At 42.6% G+C, this 14,234-nt stretch overlaps 1 protein-coding gene across 1 annotated transcript; it reads right to left on the reverse strand.

Moving 5' to 3' along the window:
* Window positions 1-11,892: 11,892 nt before the first annotated feature.
* LOC142625353 (uncharacterized) lies at window positions 11,893-12,831 on the reverse strand. Its single transcript, XM_075799030.1, has 3 exons — window positions 12,655-12,831; window positions 12,298-12,564; window positions 11,893-12,189 (listed from the first exon to the last, which is right to left on the reverse strand). Exons 1-3 carry the CDS (start codon window positions 12,829-12,831, stop codon window positions 11,893-11,895), a joined length of 741 nt encoding a protein of 246 aa, XP_075655145.1.
* Window positions 12,832-14,234: the final 1,403 nt, after the last annotated feature.

Raw genomic sequence — 14,234 nt, forward strand, 5'->3', positions numbered from 1 at the left:
GCCAACTTGGAAGAATCTCTCTGGATCATCTGGTATTACAAACTTCTCTAACTCCTCGCAAACCGCCTCATCTTCTGTCATCGCTCCAGGTGCCTCCGGAGCTGTTAATTGCTATGACTCCTGGATGGGCAAGGTTGATAACTCGATTTCTGACTGACGAAGTACTGCCGCCGATATGCATTGCACGGCCACTACACGGCTGCCGAGGATCTCCTCAACGTGTTCCCCCGAGGGAATTTAACCTTAACGTGCAAGGTAGAGGAGACGGCTCCCGAGAGCGTGCAGCCAGGGTCTGGCGAGGATGGCTGTATATGGAGAGTACGCGTCAACCACAATGAAATCTACTTCAACCGTTTCAGTGCCAGATTGAACGGGTAAACGGATCTGTCCTTTTGGCACAACGGCTCTCCCTTCAAAGCTGATAAGGGGTGAGTCATAAGGAGTTAAATCTTCCAACTCCAACCTTAACCCCTTAAATAGATCAGGGTACATGATATCTGCACCGCTGCCCTGATCTATCATCACCCTTCTCACATCATAGTTGCCTATTCTGAGGGTAACGACAAGAGCATCGTCATGGGGCTGGATAGTCCCTACCTTATCCTCCTCGGAGAAACCCAAGACAGGTAAGGTGCTCCTTAATCTCTTCGGCCTGCTACCGACATCCTCGGCCTGCGGATGAGAAACTGCCATAATCCTAGTGGGACTCGAACCGGTCCTACCAGTGCGATGAAGATAACATTAATTGTTCCCAATGCTGGCCGAGATGAACTGTTCCTCTGGTTGTTTGAACCAACTTGGCTTACTTGCCCAGTGGGCTGACACAAGTGCTGCTTTAACTTTCCCTCACCGACGAGTTGCTCCAGATGGTTCCACAGGGTCCGACAGTTCTCAGTAGTATGACCCACATCCTGATGGTACTGACAGAAAAGGTTTTGATTTCTTCTCGCGGGGTCCCCCGCCATCTTGCCGGGCCATCCGAAAAAGGGCTCTTTACGAACTTTTTCTAATAGCGATGCACCGGTTCTCGGAACACAGTATTTACGGCTGGGGTCGCCGAGCCGGATTGTCCGAAGTAATCCCTCCTCGGCTTGTTGTTGTGATATCCGTCCGACCCGAAATCCCTTCTCTCTGCGGGATAACCTTCTCCTTTCCTTTTCCTTGCTTCTTGGTCTTCCTCTACCCTTTTATATTTGTCGATACGATCCATAAGACGGCGTACGCCGCGGACGGGCTTTTTCGTCAAAGACTTTCTTAGGTCGTGATCGGTAGGGAGGCCTACCTTAAAGGTATTAAGCGCCACCTCATCAAAGTCGCCATCTATTTCATTAAACATCTCCCAATATCCGTCGGAGTATGCTTTCGGTGTCTCCCCTCCTTCATGACCATGGATAGCGGCGAATCCAATGGCCGAGGGACTCGCTACACGTGATGAAGCGCGAAGCAAATGCCCTAGTTAACTCCCCAAACGAGCCCACGAGACCCCGATTTGAGACCGTTAAACCATCTCATAGCCACGAGTCCCAAGCCGGAGGGGAAGACTTTACACATCAAAGTCTCGTTATGGGAGTGCACCGCCATCCTTTGGTTAAAGTGGCTCACGTGTTCCACCGGATCAGTCCGGCCATTGTAGATGGTAAAGGTGGGCCGGGTGAACCTCTGGGAAGCCTTCCCTCTCAATCCTCCGCGAAAACGGAGATTTAGAGAGTTGGTGCAACGCTCTACTCATGGTATCGTTGCCTAAGCCCCTAGAACGAAGCTTCTTACGTCTGCGAGTTGATTGGTCGTCCTCCTCGCCGGAGGATGTTGCGCTAGTGGGGGAATATGACCTTGAACTGTAGACAACCCCCCTATCCTTCTCTGAGGAAGAACTAGACGAGGACGGAGAAACCTTACGTTTAGCACGGCGTAACTTCTTCTTTAAACGATTAATTTCCTTCTGCATGGATTTAGAGCCCTCATCGTGGGTAGTGCTACCCCCTCCTTGAGTATGGCTATCCCCTGGGTATTCTGTATGGACGCTTCCCTCACGATCCCTATGACGTTCAAGACGTTCGAAATGATCTTCCGGTTGTGATCCTTGTGACTCTGCATGGTGAGAGCCTAAGCCTGCCATAATATCTCTACTACTTCCAGACTAGATTTTCCCACAGACGGCGCCAATTGTAAGTGCACAATTGCACCTGGACCCAAGAACAGTTATGGGCTCAGGCCCAATGAGCCTTAAACAATGAAAATTTGTAGAGAGTGGGCTTGAAACCCAGGTTAGAAGTGAGTGAAGATTAAATGACAAAATAAAGATTGCCGGTATTAGGAAACAGCAAAGAGTAATGTAAATAGGTCTCCTCGGACGTAAGCCGAGAGCTGTTCTTATATTATCTCTCTCTCTTTGTCTTTTTTCTTTTTAGGTTACAAACAGTTCCGTCCCTCTTTCTGTTCTAGGTCCTCTCTTAAATACTCTTCTTCTTAATACTTTATACACGTGTTGCCCTCAACTCCTCCCTTAGTATAGATATTTCTTTTCTTAGTGCCTTTGAACAGTAACTAGAAGTTTCCCTTCCACTGTTCAAGTGTCACCTCCCCATTAATGCGGCCAGGGTGGTAGGTGCAGGGTCTTTAATGTGGAGGTAACAGCCTTTGTCTTTGTCATTTCTTCAACACTGGTGCTTCTAGGGCATTCAAGGGTTCACCCCTTTTAACCATTGGTCTTGACCGTGTCATTCCCTAACCTGTACCATGAAGTCCCGGGTTCTCTGGTGTCAGTCCGAGGATAAGTTCACCCTCGGCTGAGTCCTCGGGCCCTCGGCGCATAGGCCGACCCATAGTATTAACAACTTCCAAACCCAGGGTCAGGTCGGCCTTCCTTAACACGGCCCAAAAGGCCCACGTTCCCATCAGGATCTTTTTACCCCCCACAGTAGCAGATTAGTTTACAAATATTAAAGTTTCAAGCTCTTAGGGAGGATTAATCATCATTGATGATCTAACATATTTGCAAATTATTTTTTAAAGCTAGAAATAAAAAAGGAAAATGTTAAAGGTATTACAAAATGTTCACAATATAATGTGACAATAATAGTGAAGGATGAGTTTCAATAATGTAATTAATGAATATTTAAAATACTTTTTTGTGATTCGTAACATGTCAGTTTGTAAATCTATAATAAAATTTTTGATATCCCTAACATCACTAATAATAAAAAGTCCACAACAATTTGAAAAAAAATCATATTTTTTATAAACTTTTGGGCCTTTTACAATGAGATGGGGCCATTTTTTTTGTAAAGGATAAATATTTATTTGTGGTGGGGGCCTTGGGCCGGCCCTGTCGATGTCCCCATCATCAAATCGTTGCTCTTGGTGGCGTTGGTGGGTTGTTGAGGTTGCAGAAGTCGGCTTATGGCTGGGTTGCTGAGGTGGGTCTATGGTTTTGGTGGGTCGTTGGTGTTTTTTGTTGTTAAGGCATTTAGACTGTATTTTGATTGAGGAATTTATGTTTTTGTTGGTGGTAGTGGTGTGTTTTTGGATGGAAGATGGGTTTGTGTTGTGAAGGAGAAGGTGGGTTTGTGTTTGGTGATAGTAGTGGTGCATCTGTGAAGGAGAACATGGTCTTGGGTGGGGAAGAGGATAAAAATTAAATTTATTTATTTATCTTTTAGAGAAAGAAAAATAGTATTTAAATAGAGTAGAGAAATAATTATTGAGGCTGATATATGTGAGTTTGTTGAAGTAGCAAAAGTGAAGTTTTTTGAATTAGTTTAACTAAAATTTTGTTAAGACGGATGTGAATACTCTTATAAGATAAGTTCCATAATCTATTCTTAAAAGGGTAGTCTATGAGTTAAACAAAAAGAGTAGTGGTTGTATCAATTAGGAGGTAATTAAAGGAATTGGTCAGACGTTTCCTTTATGTTGTAGATTACTTGGCGTAGTCTTTTTCAAGTCAATATACATAAATTTTCTCCTCGTCAAAGGAATAGTAATTGTATTCTATATGGTAAGGGAGATGTCCTTTGGTTGTGTTCCACAAGGCGTGGATCACGAGCCCACTAAAAGAATAAGGCGATTTAAGGGAACAGACCCATCCCATATCCTTTGAAAGAAAAGGTCTAGATCTAATCAAGGGATCAAGGACCTACCCCAGGAAGGAATCCCCACCCTCTGAAGGACACCGATGAAAAATAGCCCCTTGGACAACCTCAACTGAGGATGACTAGCTGATGACAAAGCCAAGGAGAAGTCTAAATCCATGAAAGGCGTCCAAGGAGCTTGGGGAGGTAGCTCCTAAAACAAGCAATAGTCACTTGCATTAATTAGATGTTTTTACCTAATACCACCGCATTTGTTACTGAATAACTGATTTGAATAGTGCATTATACCCCAACAGTCCACTTTCATAGTCAAAAAGGGAGAGAAGATACCTAATGAGACAATTATCTTCTGACCCTCAGTCATGACAACCTACTACTAGAAAAAAAGACTAGGTATAAATAGAGCCTCAGCACACACATGAAAGGGGCAGAAAAACTTAGAATAGAGAAATAGTTGAGAGAATTTGTATTTGTCTTTAGATGCATGTATCCCTGGCAATAATAGAATTTCATATCTATTTAATAAGAAGCACGTATTATTTATTTTCGACTCCTGTTCAGATCTCTTGTTGTGGATTACTTAATTATCACCCATTCTTCACAAATTAGTTGTGACGATCATAAACAATCAAAGGCTCGTGCTTTAGATAGTTTTTGACACCCACATATACATTTTTTTTTTCTTTTAAGAATAAAATCCTATGTATTTGACAAATCCTTCCCTCTTTCTATTTAATTATTCGTATTGATTAAAAAAAAAAGAAAAAAAGAAGAAGACAAATCCTTTCATTGACAAACGTTACATGTAAAAAAAAATTACAATATTTGACTTATTAATCCTATATATATATACACACACACACACTTCATATTATACTCTAAAGTTGGACCTTATCAATAACCTTATAGTCTAGTGATATCTTTCGCCCTTTGTAGGAAGTGATTTGAGATTCAACCCCATGGTGGAAACAATATTTATAGGATTCATGCACTGCTATATAAATTAGCTAATATAATGCTTAATCTTGATTTGTTTATTTTATTCTTAAGCATAAAGTGAACTTGAGTTTAAAAGGCTCAAACTCATATTTGGTTAATTAGTTTCTTAAACAAATTTAAATTTTTTCATAAACGTTGTGGTGTTAGTTAAGCAAATTAACTCAATGACAATTTTTAATTGAAAACTCAAATCTTCTTTTTTTTTGTTAATAGTCATTGTAAGGACTGGTTTTGGTTCCCAATCCTAAAGGGAAATAGGATCTTGGCCCAAAGAGCCTAATACAATAAATTTATAGAGAGTGGGCTGAAAAACTAGGCTCTAGTGAATTAGATAACAATTATAGTGAGCCTAGATGAAAAGAAAAACAAGAATGAAATTGTTTTGCACAAAGTAAATCGTCTTCAGCATAGTCCGAGGAGACTAAATCTTATATATATATATATATATATATATATATATATATATATATATATATATATATATATATATATATATATATATATACATGCTTCTTTTTATTTTTGGTTACAAGTCTTGCTCCTGATGCTAAAATATTTTTCTCTCCCCTTCGATCCTTTACTCTTTGGAGGGGTCCTTACATTATATAGTTTCTCTTAGATGATCTTGACCCTCCATTTGTTGACTATCCAGGCCACTACTTGAGTGTCTGTTCCATCAGACACATTCCCAACCCCCTTGTGAGTTGCGGTAGCCAAGGTAGCACTATTCAAGGGTCTTCTTTACATAAATGCAGCTAGAAGGTTTGGTGGAATGCATTAAATGTGGTGGCAGCCACTAACCTTTCAGTCACGTCAACGTTAGCCCCCTCCCTAAAGCTCTTTCTGTACGATACAACCTCATTTGGTGACGTGCTATTGACGTGATCCTACAATTTGAGGGCGTGGCCTCCTTGGCAGGATAATAGTTCTTCTCAGCCATGGGCGTGACACGTGGCGCAATTACCTTACTGAAGCTCTTGCACCCCACAATAGCCCTTCAAAACCCCAATTTGTTTCCTCCTGTCAGAGGAGAGAAATGGGGTTTTGACCCCAATTGTAATTAATTTCACACGTTTCTCTAACTCCCATACGTAAGAATGTTGCTTCGCATGTCCTGAAACTGTACCTAACACTTCAGAGTCTGTAACGCTTCATTAAATGCTCCAGGCGGTGCTTTGTCCCCCATATCCAGCGATGAGATGGAGATCCTACGGTTGACATTTCTTCTCAAATTTTGGGCGGGTTGACTCCCACCCAAATCCGCCTCCTATATAAAGCGCTTGAAGAGTTCATTTTTTCTACTTTACAAATATTCGAAGTTTCTAGACTTCCTACACTCCCAAGCTCCTAAGATTTCCCAACTCTTCCAGTTCTCGAGAAGCTCCTGACGCATCCCTCATCCTTATTCTTGTAAGTTCTTTGTTTTTAGATTATTTTCTTCTCTGCTAGTCTCCCCTCGACATCTTTTTCTCAGATATCTCTTTCGCCCCTATCTAGTCTGCTTAGATAGGTAGATTCTCACCTCGTAGATTCTCCCGCTGGTATAGAGGGATTTAGGTCCAAATATCACATCCCCCCAGGAGTTTCCCTACGATACCGTGCTTCGAGACAGTGGCATACCGATAGGAAAGAGGGGGAGGTCGTCATTCCCATGATTGCCTTCATAAAAGGGGGAATGACACTCCCCATGGGTAGCGTAACTAGGGATTACTTGTTCGCCTATAGGTTGTGACCCCACCAATGTGTGCCCAACCTATTTAGGGTCCTAAGTAATGTAGCTGCCCTTAATGCGCACAAGGGCTTGAACCTCACCTAGCACGATGTCGTTTAGATGTACGAGAGTCATTCACCCCGTGACTCGGGGTATTACCTCAAGTCTAGGTCCTCAGCCGTTAGGTTTGTCTCGTGTCTTCCCAAGTCCAACAAGGTAATGAAGGACGATTATCTAATCGCCTCAAGGGAATGGCACTACGATCTTCACTGCCCAACCCGAGAGGGAATGCCCTAGATTTAGGTCCTTCATCGTGGGACTTAGTTTTATGATTCTTTTTTTTTTTTCCCTTTTCTGACTAAGTGTTCATCCTTCTAACAGTGATTTTTCTTCTCGTCTGTGTTTGCAAATAAAAGATACGTGGCTCCTAACATCAAATTTGTCAATGTTGATGATCTTAACAAGGTGCTTAAAGTCGAGGTGTTCGTGAGTGAAGACAGGCAACTAAGGATTGTCCACCTCATCCTTGACTTCGAGCCTTTATCTGATAATTTTCAGGAGGTTGGCAACGCGATCCGAGCAAGCGACCGTTGACTAGCCCATATAGACATCTCAATGCCTGGTTTTCTAGCCTGAGAAGACATCGTGTAAGTGGACCAGCCTTCCCAACGCGCTCCTCCAGAAACAGCGGCTCTAAGGGAAGAGACTGCTTCCTCACGACTATCACTCGAGGAAGAAATCGACCAATTCTGACTTGAGGAAGAGAGGGAGGAGCAGGGAGATCCCGCCATCCACATTTTGGACACCGAGGACGAATTTGACAGAGCCTCAGGTGTTTGCACCCCCGGCCTCATAGTTGCATGCGTAGTTAGCAGCATAGAAGAAGAAGAAGAAGAGATGGCCCTGAATAGGAGAAAGGGCTTAAGAGATCTCTTCGCAGATAAGGCCAAGGGACAAACGTTGAAAGATGCTTCGAGGTCCCAGCCCCTTCCTGCTCTCACCCTTCCTCCTCCTCCCGTAGGTAGCCTGTTCCCTATACCTAGCCTGAAGAAGAAGAAGAGGAAAGAGAAGGATGGAGCCGAGGAAGGGGAGGTGGTCTGCCTAAAAGAGCCAAAACAAAAAAATATGGCCAAAGGCCAGGTGTGGGCCTCCTCAATTGAGAGTAGGGAGGACTAGGATATGGCTGAGGTGTGCCACCAAAACCCCACTTGGGCACCTCGGTTGGAGCTGGACGGGGCAACCATTCCTCGGAACGCCACCATCAGTGTGTTCCAAAAAGGACACACCTATTATCTGGTCGACGCCCTTGAGCAGCTCATCCTTTTGCCTAAGGACATGCCTGCGTTAAAGAAGATGAGGCAGCCAGATCTTTTTTCTATCCCTGAAAAGGGATCAAGCCTTGGTAAGTTCCTCGGCCAATATTACTAACACCTAGTTTGCTTATCTCTTCCCACTTTTTCTTTCTTTTAAGTAACGTGCTTGTTCGTCGCTTTTGTGCAGGACATCTAGGAGGTGTTTACTGCCTAGGAATGGGTGAAAGAGGCCTGGAATGAGGCCATAGTAGAGGCCAACCTTCGGGCCGATGTTGATAAGACCTTGGGCGTAGCTAATCTGAACAATAAGGAGCTCGTTGCGAAGCTGGTGGTGGAGGAGAGGGAGAGAATGAGTGCTGAGGCCGGGCTCAAGAATGCTGAAGATTAGGCTGATGAGCAATGTAAAAAGCTCCATTATACTGAAATAGAACGAGCCATAGCCCAACAGCAAGTCCTGGAACTAAAGGCAAAGCTGGCCAAGGCCAAGGAAGCCGCCCAAACGATCAAAGAAACTGCGAAGGCCTTGATGCAGGCCTCTTACAACCTTAGGGTGGAAGAGACTGAGGTTCACCTGGCAGAGGAGCTTATTGAGGTATGCAGTGACTACTACTAAATGGTATGAACAGAAGCCCTTAATGTGGCAGAAGTCTTTGCTACCTCAGAGTGGAGGAAGGCTGAGAACGTGTACTATCCTTTAGATATTTATGAAGTTCCAATTGCACTCCCACCTCCCACGGTTCTTGCGCCTATTAAACCTAAACAGCCCTTTGTCATCCAAACCTCTCTTCCTCCTCCCAAATTCTTTGAGGGCTTAGACATGCTAGTGACCAAGGATAGGAGGTTGAGGTGAATTAGAGTAAGGGGGCTGATCAGGGAGGTCCTTGGCCAGAGGAAAAAGGCAAGGGCAAGGAGGTCGAGCTCTTGTCGGAGGCCAAAGGTCCAAAAGTTGCCCTCAAGCTCGAGGAGATAGCTCCCAAGGTGAAGGAGACCGAGGCCAAATCAAGAGGGGCTGATCCTAAAGCAAAAGAGGCCGAGGCCAAATCCAAGGAAGACCCTCCTCCCAAAGCCAAGGCATTGCTTAGGATCTCTTTCTTTTCTTCTTTTTCTATTGTAATAGCATTATCTTGTTTTATGTTCTTTTTTGCAATTTTCCTTCTTCATGGAAATTTGCCTCTGTTCATAATGTAATTACTCCTTAATTTAATGAAAAGGTTTTAACTTTCATTCTGTGAACTTCTCTTTTTGTTTGTGATATTTATATTTGGTGAGCTACATTCCTTGCTTCGCCCTTTGCTGAGGCTTTCATGTCAATGATGCTTCTAAGAGTAAACACCTTTACTTTAACAAAAGCTAATAGCGATGATTTTTTGTTTACTCGGGCAGAGTAAAACCATGTAGATGACGAGAAAAAATAACTAAGCATTAGTACTAAAAACTATGTAACTAACAGGGGAGGCCTGGGTCCTTAGAAGCAAGCAAAGTACTTAGTAGGAAAAGAGTACCTTATTTTAAAAGTATCATGGTGTACCCTCAGAATACCTTTACCAAGGCTCAAAGTGAGCCTTTGTTTTCCCCAGGATAGGTGGTCTGAGGGTTTGCATAAGTAGTAAAGAGTGTTAACTTATCCAAGGCCTGTGGTTTAAGGGACCAGACATGACTCATGTTCTGTTTTACACTTAGAGAAATAATGAAGAGTATTAATTTATCCAAGGTATGTGGTTTGAGGAGTTAGGCATCACCAATGTTCTGTTTAATACTTAGAGAAATAATGGAGAGTATTAATTTACCCAAGGTATGTGGTCTGAGGAGCCAGGTATGACCAAAGTTCTGTTTAATATTTAGAGAAATAATGGAGAGTATTAATTTACCCAAGGTATATAGTCCGAGGAGCCAAGCATGACCAATGTTCTGTTTAATACTTAGAGAAATAATGTAGAGTATTAATTTACCCAAGGTATATAGTCCGAGGAGCCAGGCATGACCAAGATTCTATTTAATACTTAGAGAAATAATGAAGAGTATTAATTTACCCAAGGTATGTGATCCAAGGAGCCAGGCATGACCAATGTTCTGTTTAATACTTAGAGAAATAATGGAGAGTATTAATTTACCCAAGGTATGTGGTTCGAGGAGCGCATGCATGACCAAGGTTCTGTTTAATACTTAGAGAAATAATGGAAAGTATTAATTTACCCAAGGTATGTGATCCGAGGAGCTATGCATGATCAAGGTTCTATTTAATACTTAGAGAAATAATGGAGAGTATTAATTTACCCAAGGTATGTGATCCGAGGAGCCAGGCATGATCAAGATTCTATTTAATATTTAGAGAAATAATGGAGAGTATTAATTTACCCAAGGTATGTGATCCGAGGAGCCAGGCATGATCAAGGTTCTGTTTAATATTTAGAGAAATAATGGAGAGTATTAATTTACCCAAGGTATGTGATCCGAGGAGCCAGACATGATCAAGGTTCTGTTTAATACTTAGAGAAATAACGAGTACAACAAATAATGTCATAAATAACACATGGTAGAAATACTTTTTATTAATAGTAATACATTCGCAGGTTATTTACATTCCAGGGGCGTGGTACAATTTTTTCGTCTAGATCTTCTAAGAAATACACTCCTATCCCAGCTACGAAGGTAATGCGAGATGGTCATTCCCAATTGGGTCCTAACTTTCCCCATGCTAGGTTCTTTGCAGTCTCCAAAATCTTCTACAGTACCAAATCTCTAGGGGTTAGTAGCCTTAACTTCACATTTAAATCATACCCTTACTAAAGCTTTTGCTGATAATATGACAACTGAACCATGGCATTTTCTCTTCGCTTTTCGATCAGGTCCAAGCTTTTTTCTAGTAACCCCTTATTGTTTTCCAAAGTAAACAAACGTGTTCGTAGCATTGGGAATCCAGTCTCCAGGGGAATCATGGCCTCGGTCCCATAAGTTAGGGAAAAATAAGTCTTACTCATGGACCTACGAGGGTGGTTCTATATGTCCAAAGTACATGGGACAACTCTTCCACCCATTTGCCCTTAGCATCATCTAACCTCTTTTTGAGCCCATTCATTATGACTTTATTCACAGCCTCGGCCTGCCCATTTCCCTGGGGATAAATAGGAGTTGAATATCTGTTTTTGATGCCTATGTCGCAACAATATCTCCTGAAAGCCTTGCTATCAAACTGAAGCCCATTGTCCGAAATGAGGGTGTGGAAAATCCCAAACCAAATAACAATATTTTTCCATACGAATCTCTTAGCATCCACATCCATGATATTATCCAAAGGCTTGGCTTCAACCCATTTGGTGAAATTATCAGTGCTAACCAAAAGCCATTTCTTGTTCTCTGCTGCTTTAGGGAAATGTCTCACAATATCCAAGTCTCATTATGCAAAGGGCTAGGGACTAGAAAGAGGATTGAGAACACCCCTAGGTTGGTGCATGTTTAGGGTAAATTTCTGGCATTGGTCACATTTCTTCACATATTCTTGTGCTTCTCTCTGTATACTTGGCTACCAATACCCTTGAGTGAGGGCCCTGTGAGATAGAGATCTGCCACCTGTATGATTCCCACAAATCCCTTCATGCAGCTCTTCTAGGAGGGGTTCTACTGCCCCAGAGAAAAAGCGTTTATACAATTTTTGGTCCTCAGATAACCAAATATGAGGAGCTTTTCTTCGCACCTTATCAGCCTCTCCTTTCTCTTTAGACAAGATGTCATCTTTGAGGAACATAACAATAGGATCCATCCAACTAGGTCCCACTCTAATCTAAGGAACTTGAACCGCATCCTTCTTTACTTTGGCAGGTTTACACAAATCTTCAACTAGGATGACCCGAGGCAACCCTTGAGCCGAGGAGGTTGCAAGCGTGACAAGGGAATCCGTATGAGTATTTTTTCTTCTAGGGATTTGCTGCAAAACAAAGGACTTGAATCCCGATCGTAAATGTCTGACCTGTCTCAAGTAATTTTGCATCCTTGGATCCCTGGCTTCTAATTCACCCTCTACCTGCCCAACGACCAGCCTAGAATCAGAAAAAATTTCTAGCGCCTTTCCTTCCGTCTTCTGAACCATGATCATTCACATTAACACGGCCTCATACTTAGCCTCGTTATTCGTGGCCGAGAATCCTAACCTCAAGGATTTTTCAATAACGATACCTTTGGGAGATACCATAATCAGCTTCACTTCGAATCCTCTTTGATTAGCAGCGCTATCAACATATACCTTCCACGGTAGAGATCCTTGTAAAGAGACCACTCTAACTGATTTTCCATCCATGTTTTGCTTTTCTCCTTCTTCTTCTATATAAGGTTCATCAAACTTGGCCACCAGGTCGGCAAGAACTTGGCTCTTAACAGAGGTGTAAGGCATATACTTGATATCAAAGGCCCCTAAAATCATACCCCATTTGGCAATCCTCCCTATGTAGTCAGCTTTCTGAAGTAGGGACTTAGGAGGAAGTTAAGTCAACACCACTACCGTATGAGCTTGGAAATAATGGGGGAGTTTATGTGTTGCATGCACTACTGCTAATATGACATTTTCGAGTGGTAGGTACCGGAGTTCTGCTTCATGCAAGGATTTGCTCACATAATAGACTGACCTTTGGATCCCATCATCAACCTGTATTAGTACCAAACTAACAACATGGGAAGCTACAGATATGTAATCAAACAGGACTTCATCTTTCTCAGGCTTGGACATGATGAGTGGTCAAGAGAGGTATTCCTTCAATTGCTGAAAGGCTTGGGCATATTCCTCGGTCCACTCAAACCCTTTCCACTTATTCAACAATTGGAAGAAAGGTCGGCACTTGTCGACTGACCGGGAGATGAATCAGTTCAAGGCAGCAGTCATCCCCGTTAACCCCTGGACTTCCTTAGGATTTTGAGGAGGCTGCAAGCCATTAATTGCTCTAATTTGATCAGGATTGACCTCAATTTCACAATGAGTGACCATGTAGCCCAAGAACTTCCTAGATCCAACACTGAAAGAGCACTTAGAAGCATTAAGGCGCAAATTGTGCTTCCTCAATATCCCAAAGATGTTTTTGAGGTTGCTAATATACTCAGAATCGAACTTGCTCTTGACCACCATATCATCTATATAGATCTCAATGTTTTTCCCTAGTTGTGACTTAAACCAAAAGGCATTACCTTGTAATGGTAATTTTTAGTAGGAGTAGCAAAAGTTGTCTTCTCCTGATCATCCAAGGCTAAGGGTATTTGATGATACCCCTGGAAAGCATCTAAAAAGCTCATCCAAGGATGTCCTACCATGGCATCCACCAATTGATCTATCCGAGGCATGGAAAAAGGGTCCTTGGGGCATACCTTGTTCATGTTCGTAAAATCTACACATACCCGCCATCTTCCACTCTTCTTCTTCACTACCACTGTGTTGACTAGCCAATTAGGGTAAAAAACCTCATTAATAGCCCTAGCCTTTTTAAGCTTGATCACCTCGTCCTTGATAGCATCGGAATGCTCTTTAGAAGAGCGCCGAGGCAGTTGCTTTCTGAAGATGATGGTCGGGTTGACATTCAAATAATGGTAGATGAAGTTCGGATCTACCCTAAAAGTCTCGTAAGCACTTCATGCAAACATATCAACATTCTCTCTAAGAAATACTATTAGTTCCTCCTTCTCCCAAGGAGGCAGCTGAGCCTTAACCTGGAAGAACTTCTCCCTATCATCACTTATAACAATCTTTTCCAATTCCTCACACCTTGCCTCTTCTACCATATATGTAAATAAAGCTGGTTCCCTTAATTGCTATAAACCTTGCTCGGCAGAGGCCGAGAGCTGCTCCTCAGCCTAGTGCCTGATAGCAGAAACCAAACACTGCCTAGTCATAGACTGACTCCCAACCAATTCCTTAACCCAGTCGCTAGATGGATATTTTACTTTCAGGTGTAAGGTAGAAGAGACGGCCTCCATGGCATGCATCCAAGGTCTCGCCACAATTCCAGTATAGGGGGAGTAAGTGTTCACTACGATGAAGTTCACTTCTACTACCTCTAACCTTGCCTGTACTGGTAGTCTGATTTGGCCCTTCGGTATAACTACCTTCCCATCAAAACCCACCAAGGGTGAATCATAACTGGT

Source organism: Castanea sativa, chromosome 2 (assembly GCF_040712315.1).
Source record: "Castanea sativa cultivar Marrone di Chiusa Pesio chromosome 2, ASM4071231v1".
Lineage (NCBI taxonomy): Eukaryota > Viridiplantae > Streptophyta > Magnoliopsida > Fagales > Fagaceae > Castanea > Castanea sativa.

What these genes read in the sequence shown, in the direction of transcription:
- LOC142625353 (XM_075799030.1), bottom strand. Translation starts at nt 12,831, where the DNA reads ATGTCCAAGCCTGAGAAAGATGAAGTCCTGTTTGATTACATATCTGTA. An exon ending in TCGAAAATGTCATATTAGCA is followed by an intron (nt 12,565 to 12,654) that starts GTAGTGCATGCA and finishes TCCCTACTTCAG; the next exon opens with AAAGCTGACTACATAGGGAG. An exon ending in TCGAAGTGAAGCTGATTATG is followed by an intron (nt 12,190 to 12,297) that starts GTATCTCCCAAA and finishes ATCATGGTTCAG; the next exon opens with AAGACGGAAGGAAAGGCGCT.